Source organism: Pelodiscus sinensis, chromosome 8 (genome assembly GCF_052426305.1).
Source record: "Pelodiscus sinensis isolate ZL-2025 chromosome 8, ASM5242630v1, whole genome shotgun sequence".
Taxonomy (NCBI): Eukaryota; Metazoa; Chordata; order Testudines; family Trionychidae; genus Pelodiscus; species Pelodiscus sinensis.
In genome coordinates, this window is record NC_143059.1 from 73,330,084 (window position 1) to 73,350,876 (window position 20,793).

General features: G+C 53.0%; 1 protein-coding gene across 2 annotated transcripts in view; it reads right to left on the reverse strand.

Moving 5' to 3' along the window:
• Positions 1 to 20,793, reverse strand: part of FBXW4 (F-box and WD repeat domain containing 4) — a 93,635-nt gene that overhangs the window by 53,497 nt on the left and 19,345 nt on the right. For both annotated transcript variants that reach the window (XM_075934514.2, XM_075934513.2), the window contains exons 2-5: positions 17,259 to 17,354; positions 14,845 to 15,030; positions 12,912 to 13,044; positions 9,742 to 9,836 (exon numbers count right to left, since the gene is read on the reverse strand). In XM_075934514.2, coding sequence (XP_075790629.1) covers positions 9,742 to 9,836; positions 12,912 to 13,044; positions 14,845 to 15,030; positions 17,259 to 17,354 — 510 coding nt within the window. The remainder of the gene's footprint in view (positions 1 to 9,741; positions 9,837 to 12,911; positions 13,045 to 14,844; positions 15,031 to 17,258; positions 17,355 to 20,793) is intronic.

A 20,793-nucleotide genomic window follows, 5' to 3' on the forward strand; every position in this document is an offset into this window, starting at 1 on the left:
AGTTGCTTCACCAAGTCGGGAAGGAGCAGAGCTCAGCCTAGCTGCCTCATCAAGTGGCCACCACAAGGAATCACAGACAGGGACCGGAAGCAGCCCCAGGAAAGCAGCTGCTGGGTACACAGCAGGAGCCCGCAGCAGAGAGGGGAACCATGCTGCAAGCGGGGGGGTCACGAGGAGAAGAAGAAAGGAGGCAGCTGGCAGGGAGAGTGAACAGAACCAGCCTACAGAGGCTGCAGGAGCCCTTGCAGTAGAGATCAGTTCAGCGTCTGAGGCAGGTGTCTGCAGAGCTGTGCCTCTAGCAGCCAGACACTCCCGCTCTGCCTGCCGCCTGCCCCAGATGCTGAGGGTGGCCCTCCAACTCCCTCTCCCAAGCCCGCGCACAGAGGGAGCCGGCAGCACTCCTCTTACACTGTGGGCAAGAGCATCTCACCAGGTTACCCGGAGTGGAGGGGCTGAGATCTCACAGTACATGCGCTTCCCCAACTGCCCTGCCCCAGCAACACCGGGGTGGCAGGCGAAACTCGGGAGAAGGGAAGGAGGGATGGCCACCTCACCTCCTCACCATCAGCATCTCAGACTCAGAGAGGACCAGTCACCACCCTGGAAAGTCGCTTACTGGGCAGGCCTTATTTCTGGTGAGACTTAAACCAGCCCCATGGCTCGCAGAGCCCCGTTTCAGCGACGATAAACTCACAGGCCCTCCCACCCACGTGCCTGGGCATGCACACACCACAACTGCACAGAACACAAAGGAAACCTCTCCAGAGGCCCCCCGATAATTCTTCCCTCGGCAGCCTGCCCTCACAACTATACCCCGCATGGCTAACGCCCCCGTCAGGACACAAGCCAGCCTCCAGCTCCCCTTCATTTCTGCTTGTTTGCTTTACACAAAAGAGACCAAGATGCCACTTGACTTCCCACCTGGTGGCAAGAGCTCACGTCTTCTGCGCAGCTCCCCAGTCCTGGTGGGGACGAGAGCCGGGGGAAGGGGGGCTGAATGGTTACAGGCCTCTGCGCACACAGCCGCAGACCCCTAAGCCACCTCTTTGAAAAAGAGGGGAGGGGAGCAGACACCGCACTCTGTAATTGTAGGAGTGAAACCCGCATCCTGCTGCTCCTCTACCTTTGCAGCTCGGGCTCGGATTCTCTTTGAACCTGTGGCGCAGCGTGGCAGGTCGCTGCCCTCCCCAGGGGAAGATCAGAAAATAAGCACTGATTACTGTTGTCCACTCGGCTTGCAAGCAGGAGAGAGCAGCCTTGCATGTGTCAGGCCAGGAAAGGGCTATGACTCTGAAGCCGCCTGAAAAACAAACCCTTAATTTAAATGTTAATGAAAGTGTGGTGGAGACATCAGAGGCTTGCATTTCTCTGCAAGAAGCAGGATCGCCAGCCCTAGAATTTATGGCCCTCCTCACCTCCTTCTCTGCTTCAGCAGCCAGAGAAGTTAGGGGGGGAAAAAACAACTAATTTTAACATTAACTCCACACTTCCACCCTGGGATGCAATTGCTAAATTATCTGTCGGCAGGACACTGATCAAAGGTGGAAAAACAAAGGCACGCTGTACAGCCAAGCAAAAGTAAATAGCAGCCAAGGTCCAGGAAAATTACCTTCTCTCCCCTGGAAGTTTGAAAAAGGAAGACAAAGATCACAAATTGGAAAAAGAAACTGGAAGACATAAGTCTGTCGGCCTCCTGAACTGTAATCAACGTGACAGGAGAAAATGAGACAGCCGCATTTTCTCCTTTGCTGGTTAACGTACAAGGAAGATGCTATATCCTTCCTCCCCCAACATCCACCAAGCTCTCAGAAACAGACTTCTCCCCTGAGCACGAAGAAAGAAACAAAACCACCCTCAGGAGAACACGCAACAGCACTAGATCAGAAACGGACACACTGGACAAACTCAACTGCCCACTTGATACAGTGAAACCCATCCAAAAAGGACACTTCTTTTTGCAACACATGTAGTAAATATTATCACAGCACCCCAAGGCTGCAATTGATACAACTTTGCCAGCTAAGGAAGGGTGGCAGGAGGGAGAGTATGAATTAAAAAGGTGCGGAAGGCAGTAAAATGCGTACAGCTGCCTCTGTAGGTGTGTGTGCTTGGGGGAAGGAGAGGGAACTCATGTGTATGGGTGTTCATTCAAGTGGAGAAAGCAAAATAGAAACTCAATATCACACACTAACTAAACAAGACTCAGTCTCACCAAAACCCGAGCTATTCCTTCCAACATATGGGGAGCAGGGTCAGAGCACACAGACGCTGGCTGGAGAGGGCTGTTTCAGCCGCTGAGGGAGACGGAGAGAAAGCAAACGAACTAAAAGGCCTTCTGCATTTTATTTTTAGTTTCACGTCTCTGTCAAAAGATCATCACGGAGCTCCATGTTCACTGCCTCACAGACTCCACACAAATCAGAACCATTTGTTGGATGTTTTACCGACTGCCAACTCTGTAAACCCCACCTGGGATCTGACAAGCCAAGTGGGGCTCTTCCTGCAGACTCAGTTCTCCTCTGAGTTTCATCTAGGCAATCCGCCTGCATTCTGCCAGGTTACACCCGCACAGCCCAGGCACCACTTCCTACATTGGGAACTCTGCTAGCCATTCCAAAGACAATGCATGAGCCAGCGTAAAACCCAGCTCACTTCCCACCAGCATTTTGGCTCTGTCGAGTTAACAGCAAGAAACAGTGACCCAAAAACGTTGCCAACGTCAGCAGGTCCGATTCTGATACACAGAGAGAGAAATCTATCAAGGAAGGCGGTGCTATTTTTTCCATATTCACAGGAGAATGCACCTTAAAAGCTGATCCTTGGCTGTTGTGAATCCTCAAAACAGCACCGCTGATTTACACCGGGCTAACTGAGAAACTTTGAGATATCAAAAGAAGAGATCGCTGCAGACAAGGTTCCAGCTGATGCGGAATCAAGTCAGATTAGTAGATCTACGCAAAAATTAAATGATGAATCAATTAAACAGCTATAAGCCAAGTGCCCGAACACAAACAGTGAACAGCACCACAGAATTCTGCTGAGAGCAGGAGTAAAGTTTAGAAGAACTTGGTTCTAGCTGAATGGCCTTTGGGAAGCCAGCAAAGATCATCGCTGCACAGGTTTGGCTCTGAGGCACACGTGCGTATCTATCCACCCAACCCTGACACAAACTTAACAGTGTCTTGGACAGAGATGGCAGAGCTGTCAAATCATTCATGTCTCAAAGGGCCTGCTGCTGCATCTACCCTTACCTCAGGTCAGAGCTCGCCTCAGTAAGAAACGCGCACACACACTACTTACAAATCTCTAATTTATGTACACCAAAAACTTCTCCATTTACCAGCTCAGCCCAGACTTCTGCTCTTTTCCCTCGGGTTTCCTGTCCTGCTTTTGACCACTTCCAGAGAAACACAGCATCCCAGACACAGGTCTTGGCAGGTAAATTCAAAGAACTGACACCCAGCTGCTCTGTCTTTAAATTTAGTGACTACGTCTTGCTAGGCCCTGCCATAGTGCCAGAGCTCTCTGATCCCACTCATGAATTAGAATCACACATACAAATTACAAGAATGGTTTTTCATTTTATGCAAAGATTTTCAGTTTCCCTTTATATTCATGTTAGTCTGTATCTGCAAAAACAACCAGGAGTCCTGTGAGACTAACAGATTTATTTGGGCATCAGCTTTCGTGGGTAAAAACCACTTCATGCATCTGACCAAGTTGGTCTTTGCCCACGAAAGCTGATGCCCAAATAAATCTGTGCAGGAACATCTACACAGCAACATTATTTCGGAATAACTAGCGCTACTTTGAAATAACTTCGTCCATATCTACGCAGCAGGCTGGAGGACTTCTTACTCCGACTCCTGTAACCCTCACTGTACGCGGAGTAAGGGAAGTCAGAGGAAGAGGGCTTTGTAGATGCTCCCTATTTTGAAATAAGCTATGCAATTGACGTAGCTCAGTTTGTGCAGCTTATTTCGAGTTAAGTTAGGGGGGAGGACTAGCTCAGTGGTTTGAGCATTGGCCTGCTTAAACCAAAGGCTGTGAGTTCAATCCTTGGGGGCCATTTAGGGATCTGGGGCAAATCTTTCAGGGATGCTACTTAGTCCTGCTGTGAGGGCAGGGGACTGGACTTGATGACCTCTCACGGTCCCTTCCATCTCTATGAGATGGTATAAGCCCTGCAGCATAGTCTTTAAGGTGCCAGAGGACTCCCTTTTGCCTTTATATTCAGTGATGCTTTTCCCGTCATTCCATCAATGCATATCCTGCAGCAAGAAAGAGATGGGGTTTTAATAGAAAAAGCCTGGCAGCCAAATTTTTCCTTTCAAAATGAATAAGCTACAGGTTATGATCCTGAATGCGCCATCTGAACTTGGGCCAAATTTCTCACTCCTGTGGGGCGGTCAGCATGACTGCAGTCTAGTGGCTCAGACATTCTGCTAGGCACGCATTATAAAACAGTCCCAATTATTCCAAGTCACGTGACGTGGAAATAAATAAGAAGTGTCATGCTCCTGAATCATGGCAGGAGTCCTAGGCATGTTCCTGACTTCTTTCTGGTATGCACATTTACCCCAGAGCAGCACGAGGAGAGTGCCCTCAGGCAGCTGCAATGCTCAGTGGCGGTGATCACCTGCATGCAAAGGTTTGCGCCTGCCTTAGCCTGCAAGCAAGAGCCACATCTGCTGTGGCGGAGAGATATCGGAAAAGCAGGCTGTGCCAGTGTGCTCATGGCGCCTTTGTTGAGTGCCAGCCTGCTTGGAAAAGGGCCCCAGAGGTTTGCAATGTGGAAGGGAAACACTGAAAGAGAGGAAGGAGTTAGCTCCGTGCCACAGGATTTCTGAAGGGCTGAGGATAAAGTTGAGTTCTTTCCAGAGTCCACTAGGTCTCTTTCCAATTGACAAGTCTCTCAGCCATAAAATAAAGTCCTGAGCTACCGTCAGGTTCTCCTCAGGAAAGGTGTATTTAGACAGCACGACACACACGGCAACGTTTCTCACGCCAGACCTGGCAGGCACAGACACCGGGTGTTCGCCATAAACTCAGCCCCAGATCAAATGGTGCATGGCAATCGCCTCTCTTTTCTGGCTTCCCTCACCTCGGGGAGACATGAAGCATGAAGGTGCAGCGATTCCACTGGAAACCCCAGAGGGTTGGATTCACTTTGCAAATTTAAATCGCTCCATTTCATGCGGACTTGGATGGGCCCCCAAACACAAATAAGTCACCCCAGTGAGCAGCATGAAACAAAAAATGTAACATGCACATTACACAGAGTTCAAAAGGCAAATGTATTGGTAGTAGGCAGTGGGTAGCTACACTGGGGCTCTTGAAGCGGAAGCACATTTGTGACCTTAACTGCGGTGTTAGCAAGCATAATGGAGAGCCAGCTCTTGGGAGCCTTGAAGCTGCAGTGCAGTGCAGCTGCCCTGTTCGACACCCCCACATTCTTCCCCAAAGTCCCCGAGGTGCTTGCAGGGCACTCAGCAGCAGATATGCTGGCTGTACTGAATGCAAGAGGAGCGCGTGTGCAGAGACAGGAAGGGAGAGGAAACCAAAGGTGTAGCAATGCATTTACCCATATAACTTTGTTAGGGAGCTCCACACTTGTGAAGCTAAGCCCTCCCCCCGGCATGTGTGCATCACGTGACAATGAGGAAGTCACACAGCTGAGCGGTATGGTTCCGTGTGCATCATAAAGAGAGGGCTAACTCAACAGACAATCAAAGTTTTGACCTTCCTTGCCCCGATCCCCCCAACAGGACAGGTGCAAAACGTGCATGGAGGAGGAGTCCTAGTGAAGCCAATGCAGTGAACAGGTAGGTGATTTAATAAATATCACTAGAAACGGCCCACTATAGATACTGTACGATGCTCAGGCTAGAACACAGGGACAACCTGCTAAAGAGAAAGATATAACAACTAGCTATCCCGCTACCGTCTCTTTAAACAGATGCTAACCGTTGGGACGGGTTTGTTTCTGGTATTTGCAAGGCATGGATTTGGCAATTTGTTCAAACTTCCCAAATAAATGCAGCAGCATTTTTAAAAGGTGCTTGATCGCTATCCCTGAAAAGCACGGTCCTCGTCCTCCACAGAACAGCTCCGTAGTATAATGTACCCCACAACACGCAGCAAGCGTCTCTCACCCTAGTTCTGCAGGGCCTCTCCAGGCTTAGGAAGGTGATAAAACTTCTACAGCCCTTTACTCCTCTCTGCTGAGGTTGCCAGCAAAGGGACCAACCAAGAGGTGCTAGTTGTACTAGTGGGGTTTGGAACTCCAGTCACTGGCAAGTTGCTTAGGTCCCCACCCACCCGCTTACCAGCAGAAGACAAACTCCTGACCGCTACCTGCCGGGGACGGATGAGAACTGGCCGAGAAGGGCAATTCAGTGTACGGAGGGAGCCTTTCCACCTCGCTCTCAACGAGACGGGGGAGACGTTATGGGGAGCAAACTGCAGCAGCTAGGCACAGAGACCATTCACGCCACCGTCAGAGCATCTGCTTTTCTTTGCCACTCCCCCTTAACTCTACAAACGGTGATTTTCAGGCAATTTCCACAGCTCCAGGGTGCTAGCGCTTTCCAAATCTAGGGCCTAACTCCAGCTCCCCGGGACAATTCACCTGAGCAGCATCAGCAGGATTTAGAGGCTTGTAAAATTCCTTTAACCCGCCCGCACAGATGAAACTAACTTCCTGCCCAATCTAGCCCACCAGTGCCCTTCACACAGCTAACCCCACCAGAGGCGGCACACTGAAGCTATGATACAGGGAGGGACCTCGGTTTGCCTCCTATAGAAGTTATGATTCTAGGCGGTTCCAAAGTAGCTTCGCAGCAGAGAACGTAGACCCCCCAACTGCCCTTTATCAGAACACATGCAGTTCACAGGGAGCCACAAAAATTAATTGCTGCTGCAGAGATCTGAAGATACAAAGAAACATTTTCAGACACTGCAATAACCATCCGGTAACTCTAGCTTTACTTCTTTCACCGCACTGATGACTGGATAGGGTCCAAAGCTGAGACTGTATTTTTTAAATACAAAACAAGAGCATTTGGGTGCATTTACAAATTGCAACGGCAGGGAAATGATGAAGTGAGATGTACCCAGCTGGTCCCAGAAGCTGACCTAGACCCCACACTGCCAAGCAAGATGAAAACACTCCTTCCTAACCACACCTACGGTGATCAGCTAGACCTGAGCATGTGAGCAAGAACCAACCAGGAAAGCACATAGACAAGAGAATGCTCAGTGCCAACCCATCCAGCGCCCTATCTCCATCCGGGGCCGTCTCCAATGCTTCGGACGAAGGAGACTAGAAGAATTAGGACACGGAAAACCAAGACGGGAGCCTGAAGTGCTGACTGATGATGGTGATTAAAGAATCCAAGGGGCTTTTCCAAATGGTTGGGGTTTTAACTCGTGTGTCCTGGCCAATTCCCCAATTAAGAACATGGCGGTTCAGGTTGATTGGGTGGCATTGTTCACTTCCTGTGCCCGCAGCTGTGCACGGTTGAAGAGCTTCTGTCTTCTGCCACTTTAGGGCCGAGCCTGACACAGAGGGCCAGATGCTGAACTTGTGTCAGCAGCACACCGGGGTAGCTGCTGACTTGTCGGGAGGTGCTCCTCCTTTCCGCCAGCCCGGGAGAGGGGAGAATCGGGCAGAGGCTGTGCAGCGCCTGGGATGCAGCGATATTATACTTCAGAGAATGACTCTTCGTGCCGATGAATGGCACTAACCATGTTACATCCTGAGTCCCCCCTGCCCTCTTCAGCCCAGCACGCAAAGCAGGAAAGTACAGAATCCCAAGGGCTCATGCGGGGACAACAAACCCCCCAACAGCTGGCCTGGCTAGAGAGCAGAGCAGCAAACAATGCGTGTATTAGTGAAAGTCCATCTCCTTGCCCCTTGGCCCTACGCCTGCTCCCCCACTCCCATACCCGCCTGCCTGCCCCTGCTCTGATCCCCTCTCTCTTCTAGGATGGCAGCGATTTGTTCTTAAAAGCGACAGGTTTATAGGTTAGCCGACACCTTCACTCTGTGGAATTTTAATTAACTTCTCCCATCATCAATGTGCTAAGGAGCGGGGTTTCCATTATACGGGGTCAGCAGTGTGTTTCGGGCCCTGCTATATCAGCCGTCAAATTGAAGAATTAATGACGTGGCTAATCGGCTCTAATTCTTTTAAAAAAAATATGGAGGGGCAGCCAGAGGGGAGGCTGACGGGATTGGCGGTCTCATGAAACGAGCGAGTGATCCGGGCCTGCTCGCTTGCGGGGTAGCTGCTCTGCAGCCACCCATTTATCACCCAGCGGGGGGAAAAGACGCTAGGTAAATATTGTGACAGAGTGTGTGTGCGCCGGGGAGAGGAGACAGTGTCCTGACAAGAGGCCAGCGCCACAGGTCATCACTTAGGAGAATAAAGCAGCGCACTGCTCAGCTCTTCCCAGCCACGGCAGAAGGAAAACCACGTGGCCCCCAGCCAAGAGACTGGAGGCCCAAAAAGCCACCTTGCGCAGGTGCCTCAGCCCACGGCTGAGGATGGCTCTGAGAGCGGCCTGCACACACACGCACTCGAAGTATCATGGAACCAGGGACAGGTGACACTCACTTGGGCTGGAGGTGTAGCTCCGTCACCCGCTGGATGCACCCTGTGTAAAACGGGCGGGGGCCTGCAAAACTGGCTTGGAAATCTAATGAGGACACATTCTCGAGGGAAATTCCTGGCATTGGGCTGGCCTCAAATGCATCCCTCACTAAGCCCATTGAAACTCAGGGATGGCAGAGCCCTGGCAGTGTCTATTACCGGGGGACACAGGACAGTCTGCAGAGGAATTTGGGATCATGTGAGTCGACAGGCACCATCCAGGCGTTGCTGACAGCTCCTCTGGCCCCTCCAGCAGACAGGACAGGCAGCAGCTCTCCTGCAGGAGGGACGACACGAAGGCCAACGCAACAGCAGGCATGGAGGGCAGTTCGCGGCCGGTCCAGTTTTACTGGACACCACTTCAGGTTCTCAGAGCTGCTCATCAGTCCAGGCTTGGAAATGGGAGGCGCAGACTCTTTGATCAGTAGGTCGGAAGAGGCTGCTGTTTCTATGCCGGCTGCCGCACACCCTGTCTCGACATCCCGGGCGGGGCAGTGACAATCCGAGTGCCTCACCTGCACGCTCAGCTTCAGCTCAGAACAGCAGCTGGAAACCAGCGGCTTCCTTTCCATTAATGAGCTTCCCCATCCAATCTGCTCCAGTCCCAGGCAGACTCAGCTCACTCTCCCAGGGGGCCGGAGTCAGCAGGACTCCTCTCTGCGTCACCATCAGCAGGCAGGACGCTGGAGTCACAATTGAGGGCAGGACACAGAATGGGAGCTCCCTTGTTTCGCCACAGTTCCATCTGGGCTGAGGGCTGAGAAACAAGCTCAGACTGGCGCCCGCTCAAACGAACAAGAGAGCAGGCAGGGAGCGAGCACAGAGGCCACTTCCACAGCGTCACTGTCACAGCTGGGACCCCGGGGCTCTGGGGGTGCTCCCCAAAGACTCCTGCCCCTGTGGAAGGCTACAGTGAGTCAATCGTGGTCTATTCCCTGGCCACCTGCCCTCACCCGCCTCAAGTTCCTAGCTGACTGCACCGCTATCTGGGAGTTATCTGCAAATCGAGTACCAGAGATGGGCAGAGGCAAGGGGAGGAAGTCAGGCAACACCTGTTCAGATGAAAAAGAAAAGTCTTGGTTACCTTAATAACGGACTGATGGCGATGGACCAGACCCGGTCCTCGGTCTGCACCGTGTGTAAACAGTGCCCAGCTCTGCCTGAGGCTAGGGACCAAACCTAGAGACACAGAGAGGTGCTACATCAGCTCACCAGGTCGGCAGAGACAGGCACCCAAGCCTGGGTTTGAAGCAAAACAACTCCTCCCCCAACCTTCAGACCGAGCTCTCCATAACACAATCAGGCTGGAGCCTCGCACCAGCAGGAAAACGCCCAACGGGCGTCCCCAAGCGACTTTAGCGCCCCAGCCCATGGAGCAGCCAAACGCCACAAGCCCCTCGGGGCAGGGGCCTTGTGCTACAGAGCCTGCAATGCAGCGCTTCTGGAGCCCGTCCAAGGTCTGTCCAAGCCCCTCGGGGCAGGGGCCCGGTGCTACAGAGCCTGCAATGCAGCGCTTCCGGAGCCCGTCCAAGGTCTGTCCAAGCCCCTCGGGGCAGGGGCCCTGTGCTACAGAGCCTGCAATGCAGCGCTTCCAGAGCCCGTCCAAGGTCTGTCCAAGCCCCTCCGGGCAGGGGCCTTGTGCTACAGAGCCTGCAATGCAGCGCTTCCGGAGCCCGTCCAAGGTCTGTCCAAGCCCCTCTGGGCAGGGGCCCGGTGCTACAGAGCCTGCAATGCAGCGCTTCCAGAGCCCGTCCAAGGTCTGTCCAAGCCCCTCCGGGCAGGGGCCCGGTGCTACAGAGCCTGCAATGCAGCGCTTCCGGAGCCCGTCCAAGGTCTGTCCAAGCCCCTCGGGGCAGGGGCCCGGTGCTACAGAGCCTGCAATGCAGCGCTTCCGGAGCCCGTCCAAGGTCTGTCCAAGCCCCTCGGGGCAGGGGCCCTGTGCTACAGAGCCTGCAATGCAGCGCTTCCGGAGCCCGTCCAAGGTCTGTCCAAGCCCCTCGGGGCAGGGGCCCGGTGCTACAGAGCCTGCAATGCAGCGCTTCCGGAGCCCGTCCAAGGTCTGTCCAAGCCCCTCCGGGCAGGGGTCCGGTGCTACAGAGCCTGCAATGCAGCGCTTCCGGAGCCCGTCCAAGGTCTGTCCAAGCCCCTCCGGGCAGGGGTCCGGTGCTACAGAGCCTGCAATGCAGCGCTTCCGGAGCCTGTCCAAGGTCTGTCCAAGTCACCCCGGGGCTCTTGGGAAGGGTGCACCCCTGCTGCTGCACCACTACTGAGTATTTAATTGCAAGCTTGTCCTAGGGGAGCACAAGCACAGACCCTCTCCGTAGGCCCACCCCCAATAGAAATGCAGAGAGGGCAAGGCCCTTGACCTCCTGGCAGGGAGGAAGAATCGCCTCCCCTCCCCCAGGGCTGCCAACACACACTCCCCTGCCCTTGGGTTTCAGACCATCCCACCTCCTGCCTTCCCTAGAGATGGGCAGGTCTGAGCAACGTGGGCTTCCGCCAGAGCCCACCCGGATCCACAGCCCCCTCCCCATCTCCAGACTCCTTAGCTCCCTTCTTCTCCCCTCCCCCAATGTTTTACTTCAAGACTTCAAAGTGGGGGCAGCGTGTTTGTTTGTTTGTTGATAGTGCCCAGGATTGCAGGCTATTCCCGTCAGCGGGGAATTTAGCACCTAGTGTCAGCAAAAGCAGAAGAAAAGCTTAACTCTTTTAAGGCATCCCTATCTCCTACAGGTTAAAAATATTGCTCGGAGCATGCTATCTGGTGCCTATCAGTGAGGAATGTACATTAGCAGCTACTCGGAGCTTAGCTCTAATCAACACTCGGGAGAGCCCTCAATAGCATCCGCTGCACTTAGCGCTCCCTTAAAGCACTGCTCCGGATCCCCTTCCAGCCCCCAGAAATTACAGTGCACAAGAGAAAAATCACTCCAAGAATCCAAGTGCCTCTGTCCATTATGGCCACATGGGAGGCTCATTCCCGCCGCAGAACTGGGCAAAATAAAAGAAGTTTCATTCCTTTTGACCTTCGCAAGTGTCCTCTCAAGGTCATCGGGGGGCGGTCATGCTCCTGCCCAGGGGGGCTGTGAGAACATGCTGCTCTGACACACAGGCCCCACAATCCTACCTGAGCTCAGTTTGTGGTGCCAAGCCAGCTTCAGACTCATTCCAGCAGACACACGCTGGGCCCAGAAATTGCAGCTCTGGCATAGACCTAGTGCTAAACCTCTGCAGATCAGCCAGCCAAGCCAAGGACAGGATGGTCCAAGGGTCAGGGTGCAAGCCTGGGACCTGAGAGACCCACGTTCAATTCCCTTTTCCTGTCTTCTCTGCCTCGGTTCCTAATCTGTAAGAGGGGATGACTGCATGGCCCTATCTCGCCGGGGCTAGGAAATGCTCACCGTGGAGATAATGAAAGGTCACAGGCAGATTCACCTGCTAGGAACATGGCAACTGCCCAATCGTGAAAAAGAAGAACTGAAAACCCTTTCTACGTCCTGATCCCACATCACCCACGTCTGGAGAGAGAGATCTTCTCAAAGGGTTGAATTATACCCCAAGGGAAGTGCTAGGAGCACCATCACCTGGGAGGGGTAAAACTCAACTGGCCCCCACTCTGAAGAACTCTTCTCCAGCTCCCTCCAGCAACACGGCACCGCTCAATCAGAGCGCTAAGAACAAGTCCCAGCCTCAAGGCGCCTCCACGGCACATCCTGCCTAAATAGATCCAATTTAATAAGAAAGTCACTGAAAGAAAAAATCCAGGGCCTTGTGAAACCATTGTTAGTGTCATTTTCCCGACTGTCTAGACACACTTTGAGTCCTGTTACAACAAACCTACCCTAGGAAACAGCTTTCTAGAATGCGGAATACGCCATAAATAAGAGCCCACAAGCAGAGACTGTCCCAGAGGGTTTGATGATATGAAAGAAACAGAAAGGGGAATTCATGTTACAATAGCATGATAGAGCCAACCCTCACCCCGCTATAGGGAGGCAAGCGCAACGTGGACAGACCTTGTTCCCATCCCATTTCAAGCCGGTGGCTAGTTTGCCCAGCTCCAGCTAGACTCCCTTCTTGGTGGACTGGCATCACAAGCGACTCTCCAGAAACCCCCATACGGTTTATTTTGCTCCCCGCACAGAGGCAAGTGCTGGGCTCCAGGTTCCACTCTACCCGCCATTAAACACAGGCAGAGCCCACCTCTCACGTCTCTGCTATGGCCCTGCAGCTAAGAAAGGAACTCTTGCTCACCTTTGCCGTTCTGTCCCGGGAGCCGCTCACGATGATGCCCCCTTGACAGTCCACACAGTTCACCTCCTGTTCATGTGCAGAGAACTTGATGCTGAAGGAGCCATGGACTTTAGAGAGGATGATATTTCCGTCCCTGTCAAATAGAACCCAGAGTGGGAAGTCGTCCTCTAACACATCACCACTTGATGAGTGGCTGCAGTTAATGCTCGGAGAACTGCACAAGGACTAGAACACCTGCAATCCCAGGGGAACAGGTCACACACACACTCTCTCACTCTCACACTCTCTCTCACACTGTGTGTGTGTGTGTGTGTGTGTGTAACAGGTCACACACACACGCTCACACTCTCTCACACAGTGTGGCTGGGTCTACACTGGCATCCCTTCCGGAAAAGGGATGCTAATGTAGCACTTTGGAATAGGCAAATCCGCGGGGGATTTAAATATCCCCCGCGGTATTTGCATTAACATGGCTGCCGCTTTTTTTCGGCTTGGAGATGAGCCGGAGAAAAGCGCCAGTCTAGACGTGATTCTCCGGAAAAAAAAAGCCTTTTCTGGAGGATCTCTTATTCCTGCTTTCAAGTAGGAATAAGAGATCCTCCGGAAAAGGCTTTATTTTCCAGAGAATCACGTCTAGACTGGCGCTTTTCTCCGGCTCATCTCCAAGCCGGAAAAAAGCGGCAGCCATGTTAATGCAAATACCGCGGGGGATATTTAAATCCCCCGCGGATTTGCCTATTCCAAAGTGCTACATTAGCATCCCTTTTCCGGAAGGGATGCCAGTGTAGACACAGCCTGTGTGTGTGTATGTTCCCATCAGATCCCATTTCTAGTTGTCCCAGGGGTCAGGTCTGCTGCAGATGGCAGCATGTTCTCACCAGCCTGGAACCTACTCAGAGCCCAGGAAAGGCTATGCTGCACAAACCAGCACAGTAGCCATTCCCTCCTCTGGTGTTTCTGAGGATGCCAGAATCCAATACTACCTCTAGTTTTTTCCATCCGTGTGCTGAATAAATGTTGCCATGTGCACCAAGGAAGGTGTGGATGTGCACCACCAACAGAAACACATGCTGCCAGGTGTGGGTGCTCTACTTATCAGCTGGGTGGCATTGGACTCTCTCCTGGGTGGCTGCCTAAGCACCCAGCTTACAGGGAAATCCGCCGGAATCCTGTCCATACACGATGCAGCACAGTGGGATGGCAGGGAGACCCTCCTGCCACATCTCTTCCCCTCGTGCCAGGGCAGCCAGAAGCCCAGGAGCAAGATTTGGTCCAGGGACTGCATGAATGGTATTAACGCGGCAAACAATGGGCCGCCTTATTATGCCAATAAAGTTCTACAACTTGGCACACGTCTGTGTGTTTTTCAACCTCGGCAGCTTGCTTTCGAATTGTATTTCATGAGGGAGAGTCCCCGGACTGTGTGTGGAGAGCCCTGAGCAGATACAAAATTTGTCTTTTGGGGGCAGGGCAGATTTATGTGGAAGGTCACATGCTCCTCTCCCCCCTCCCGTCCCAGGAAGAAATTCATTTTCCTTTCTCCCCAGGCAGATGACAGTTGTTTGCGTGCACAGCAGTAGCTAGGGAATGCCCATGCCCCTCAGCGGTGGAGGCGCATTGCCCTTACAGTCACCGTTATTGCAAAGGAAAAAACAGATATGAGATCCCTGGCACGATCTTCGTCCCCTTATCGGCAGCATCTGCAAAGAGACCAAGGTCCGAGCAGGACATCGGTGTGACCCTGTGTCCGCCTCCTACCGCTGGAGGGGTCTCCCTTGGGAAGAAGCATGTGGCACTGGCAGGGAAGGACTTCAATATGGTGGGATACGGAGCCCTGGATGGCAAGCACACTCATCTGCTCTGGAATGGATTTGTGCAGAGGGCTTAGGAAATGAATTGCTCTGCCGGTGCAGCTGAAGAGCCCTGTGCTTACCCTCCTCCGCTGACGAGGTGAGAACCGGCGAGCACAAAGCGACACACGTCCTCCTGGTGGCCAGAGAAGATGGCCTGAGGACGGCGTTGCAGACCAGCGCTGTCTGGACGAAGCCGGTAGGCCCGAATGTCTTCTGCTTGGGACAGGTAGAGATACTCGCCATCTAAATGCATCCAGGGCATCAGGCTGCAGAGACAATGACAAAGGAAACAAGTCAGACAGCTGCTGGCCACCCCGGGGTTATCGTCTCAGGAGGACAGGCCTGAGTCTACCAGCCCCCATGGGAAACAAGTGCGCTCCCAATACATGCAGAGCACTGCTGTGGCTTCTTTCGGACCAAGGCGCCAGACCTGAAGAAGAGGCCAAGAACGGAGCCTTTGGAAGAGGGTAAAGCTAAGGAATCTAGAGACTTAGATATTAAATACTTCAAGCTCCCTGCAGCCACTGGTCCCTGTAAGCTGAGTGCTTGGGCAGTCACCCAGGAAAGATTCAAAAGCCACCCAACTGATTAGCAGAGCACCCACAGCGTGTGTTTCTACTGGTGGGGCACATTCACACCTGCACAAAATGTATTCTGCACAAGGATGGAAAAAGAGAGAGGAGACATTGCCTGTGGCCATGGCACCTTTGCAGAGGTAGCGGCCCAAGAGTTCCTCTTCCTTCCTTCACACCTGCACCTCTGTCTAATCCAAGGGACTATCCAGCTTCCCCCCAATCTACTTTAGGGGCCATGTCAGTGGGGGTCTCAGATGCAACTGAGCTAACTTTCTACCTTTGTCAACAACTCATTGAAAAGAAAAAGCAATGAGCTAATTCAAGGGATGAGAAAAATAGGGAAGTTGTTTAGATGGTCACTTCATTCAATAATGAACTGTCCCTGGAGAGTCCGGTTTATTAAGGATCTCTCGTATTTACAGAACTTTTCATCCCAAATGATTTTGGGTAGCACTTGGGATTAAGTATGGAAACTTCAGACAAGGAGCAAATTATTCACCACTGAAATGCAGCTCCCTCCGGTGGAACACAGCACTGTTGAAGAGCGCACATCAAGACGGCACAATTGCCACCTCTAACTATTCACACAGCGCCACAGGCTAGTACGCGTTGGACCTCCCTAGTCCAGCTCCCTCGGGACTTGACTAATCCCAGACAAGGGAGGGGTCCAGGTCAGGGAAGGTCTAGGGTGGGGGGCACCTCTCCACTGGGCTCCTCCCCCCAGCTACCTGGCACTGCTGCCCTTGGCCCCCTGGCTGCGGCAGCCTCAATAGCTCTGGCATCCCCGCTGGCCCTGCAAGCTCCGCCAACCCCAAGAGCTCCAGTGTCAGCCCTGCAGGCGCTCACGGCCCCACCAACTGTGAGCTCTGCAGCCCGCCCCCCTTCTTGGCCCTGTCAGCTGCAGCTCCCCCACCTCAGACTCCAGCAGCCCTACAGGTTTCCCGGCCCATTCTGCTGCAGGCTTTGGTGTCCCGTGGGCTCTGCTGCGCCCACTGCCCGGCTCTGCTCCCAGCCACCAGCAACCTCTGTGCTGGAGCTCTCTAGTCCAGCATCCAAGGTCCAGCCAGACCAGAGAGTCACGGACCACAGAGGTTCAACCTGTACAACACTTCCCAGAAAAATTAAATGGCAGGTCCCCTGCCCAGCAGATGACAATCTAAGGTCTCCCTCATTTGTCCTGAGCCTCGCTGAAGCTACGGCTGCACCTGCAGGAGGCATGGCTCTCGAGCACGGGATCTGGTCTTCCTAGCTGTTTCACAAGGCACACTGCCACCTCTGGACACAGTGCCCACAAGGAGTAAAAGCCTCGGCCTGCTGCTACATGCACCGCTGGCTATCCTGGAAGGAGTTCAGTTCAGATTTTCAGATGTGCGGCCTGCGCCCAGAACAAAGGCCAGGTGGGGGCCCGGCAGGGGAAGGCAGCATACAAAAGAAGTGACGGTGAGGAGGGCCGCGAAGGAGAGGAGTGCATGGCCTGCATTAGCTCAAGGGATTATGGCAGACTTGAGGTGAAGCAAGGGAGCAGCAGAGCACGCTCATTTGTCAGAGACAAATTAGAAGCCGGGCAGTGATATGAGACAAGATGCAGACAGGGCTCGGAAGGCAAATCACTCAACAGCTTAGGGCCCGAAGCGAAGAGCACTGTGTCCAACTAGAGCTGCCTGGGGAAGCAGAATGCATTTGCCAGGGCTGGAATCTGACCCAAGCCCTACCATTGAGAGAAGAACTAGGGGCTCCTTATTGACTGGGTTCTCGGGTTGGGTGTCTGCTGGGCTAGACAGCACCACTGGGGATCCCCTCCTCTGTGTCACTTGTAGGACCCTAAAGATTATGGGGGGAGGGAGAACAGCCTGAAATCAAAGTACAGAGAAAAACCCAGTGGCTGCCACGGAACAGGGTAAAGAGAAAGGGGCACTTGCTTGCGTTTCCATTTCAGGAGCGTTTCCCGCCGGCAGCGGCCGTGCCTCCAGTTCTGAGAGACCTTCACCCTTTCCTTCACTGGGATGCCAGCCGCTCTGCAGACAAAGGAAGACAGACACCGTGAGCCCCAAGCATGGATGCACCATGTGGATGTCACCCGCTCCAGCCATGGTCCGGTTCTTGCTCCAGTTCCGTGAGTAACCAACCAGCATGCACTAGGCTAGCTGGAAACTTGGGACCTGGACTGTGCCAGGCCTGGAAGGGAGCAGCGTGTCCTCAGTCTACTGTCGGGAGCCAGGCTAGGCACCGCATGGGGAGAGTGCAGCGCGAAGAGGGCCTGCCTTTACTTTTCAGGTGTGGCAGGCTTCCCACCAGCCCGACCGTCACAATGCAAAGGGAAGGGAACAGCCCTGCTCACACCACCACCATACCCCGGGGGGCTGGTCAGCACTGCACCCGGGAGTGTGGGCAGGACCAAGGACTGCTTCCTGGGCAGGGCAGATGGGGGTGGGCAAGGAAGAACTCCCACCATCCCCTCCCCACACATCCTGGGGTATCCAGACAGAGGAAGGCCCAACCAAGCCCTTCACTAGCTGTCCCGGCAGCTTCAGTGCAGCAAGCATTCCGTGCACACCTGCTGGCTGGGAACTTCCAGCCGCTTGGAAGTTACAAAAGTGCCCGTCCTCGGTAAATCAAAGCCAGCTTTTAAGCAAAGGTCCCAGTCCTCAATGAAGGCTAAACTCAGGCCCCATTCCCCTCAATGTGTAGCCTTATCCTAGAAACAAATGCCAAGAACTGTATTCTAGCGGTGGGAAGAGACTGCTCCTGCCCCACTCCCGCCTCAGAGGAAGGAAGCTCCAAGGGATGCCACTCAGACTTGCTGAAGATTTGCTCTTCAGGCAGAGATCAAGCATGAAAGAGTTCAGCCCAAAGAGCAAGTCTTTTGGGAAGGTCGTGGGTTACCAGGCCAGAAGGGCAGTTATGATCCTCTAGTCTGGCCGCCTGAAGCACGGGCCAGAGAACCTCTCCCACATCATCTCTGAAACAAGCCCTGAACTTCTGTCTGTATCACAGCAACTCCTAGAAGGGCATCTAGGAGTGACTGTGAAAGACCACAGGCGATGGAGAACACTCTATGTTCCTAGGGAAAACATTGCTCTAGTGGTTAGTTATTATAAATGGCACCTGATTTCTAGCCTCCATTTGTCTAACTGAGGTTTACAATCACTGGATCTTGTGATGGCTTTTTCTACTAAATTAAAGAGCCAACGACTATCCAGAAAAATCTCTTCTCGTATCCACACTTTTCAGACGGCAGTCAAAGCTAGGAGCATGACCCCACACACTCGGAGGCAAACAAACTCAATTCTGCAGCAAATGTCATGGCCTCAGCATGCACCGGGGTCTGGTTACAAGCAAGTGAAAAACAGTTCATAAAAGAAACTATTTCGCAACCGGATCCATCGCACCCACCCACGATACATAAACACATACATCCACTGCTGACCTGCAGCTGCCTCTGGAGTGGAATAAAGTAGCTATTCAGTAGTACCCAGCAAGGCTAGGCAAGAGTTTAGATGGGCAACCCAGGCTAGTGAGCAGGCCGCATGGGCGGCCTCCTTTGTCTCAGTGGGCCATAAGACAGTCATAGCCAAGGAGGTCTCCCAGGATAAGGTCGTTTTACTAACTGTGCTTACGTGCCACTGTGACTGGATGCAGAGGGAGCACACGGCTCTCACAGTCAATGTTGTGTGCAAGCAGCCCATACCTCACTTCCCGCGCCCTTGCTGTATGTGCCTACGGCTTTAGTAATACTAGTAGGAAAGAAAACTAAGCGGACAGAAACCAGCAGAAAGTGGCGAACCTGCCCGCGAGCGAAGGTAACCAAAACCCCTCGCAGGCCAGACACACAACCCCGATGGACAGGTAGCCCATAGCTGATTTAGAACCGCAGTATCCGGCATTCCAAGAAAGCACCGCGGGAGCTGTACAGGAGGCAGGACCGAATGCTGCAAAATGGAATGTGATGAGCTCCACACGCCTAGCATCCCCCACTGGACAGGAGATTAAACACAGTAATCGAAGCATTTCAACTAGTGACTCGCAGCCCCAAATCAAAGCTGGCAACCCCATACATTGATCATCCCCAGTAATATTCTGTTAAACCCAGCATGTGGCTATTCCAGAGTTAGCAGAATTGCTGGTTCCCCCTACACTCTGCTCCTGATAGACCTCTCTTGGCCCCGTGGTCACAGCTACTCCCTTTCTCTAGCCTGGTCTCTCATTCCGCTCTTAAACTGCCAACCTCTCCTCTCCAACCATGACTTGGTCAGCTCCTCTCCAGCCTCCTGGCACCTCAGTGCCTGCCACTCCAGCCAAAACTGACGTTGCTAAAGGAGGCATCTTCCATGCCCTCCGCTCAGATGCAGTAACTCCCTTGTTTGAGTCTTTCCACTGACTTCTCCTTAATTTTCATGGCAAGGGGGGATTTCTTGTCCACACCTTCCAAGCCCTACACCACTATCCCCTGTCTACACCTCTCCTCTCCTGCCCTTACTTACACAGCCTTCCTAACCACTCTCTTGGCACTGTGGGTTGGTCTATACAGGGAACTTACATTGGCATAGCTACATCTCTGATAGGTGTGAAAAATCCACCCAGTTGAGAGACCTAGCTATGCCCACCTAAACCTCGGTGTAGAAAGCGCTAGGCTAGTGGAAGAATTCTTCTATCGCTGTAGATACCTTTTGGGGAGGCAGATTAACTACAGCAATGGGAGAACCAGGCGTACTGCTGCAGTCAGCATCAACACTGAAAGGTGGAAGCTCTGCAGCTGTGGCAGTGTTGCATTTTAAGTGTAGACGTATCCTGAAGAAGGTAAAGTTCGTTAATATGTAGTTGAACAGCACAGATTAATTTGAAGGATTCTCATCTCACTCCTTACAGCTCCTCTCCCCGCAATAGACCCACAAGCTACCAAACGGCTGAAGGAACCACTTCCAATGGTCTTCAAACACCGGACGGAAAAGGATCCCCCTTCTGTCTACTCGAAGCAGCACGTGCGCACACACAGATGAAAGGGTCCAGTTCCATACCCACTCGCTCAAGAGTTATCTTGCATTGGCTCCTCCTGAGCACAGGACAGGTGGGACCCAACAGGTCTTTGCTCTCTGCTTTCTGTGAGCGAGGGCTTTATTCTCAGCTCCAGGCATGACTGACCCAGGCCAATCGACGCACAGAGATGAGCATTTGCTTCGTTCTCAACTTTCAGCCACCCCCCCCCCCCCCCCCAGAAATGTGAAGGTGGCAAGAAGATTCCCTTCCAAAAGCAGCCCATGGAGATCTGCAAGTCCCCTGAAGAGAGGAAAGGAGGTCTGCCCAGGCCAAGGAAGGTTTATTTAAACCATCATCATCCGAGCGCCTGGGATCTAAATGTAGTGTCTGCTGGACTGATAAGGAGAAGAAGAAACTTTGCAGCCTCCTAGACAGAACACAGAGGCGGGATCCAGCGATCCCTGCCCTTCATCCTCTCGA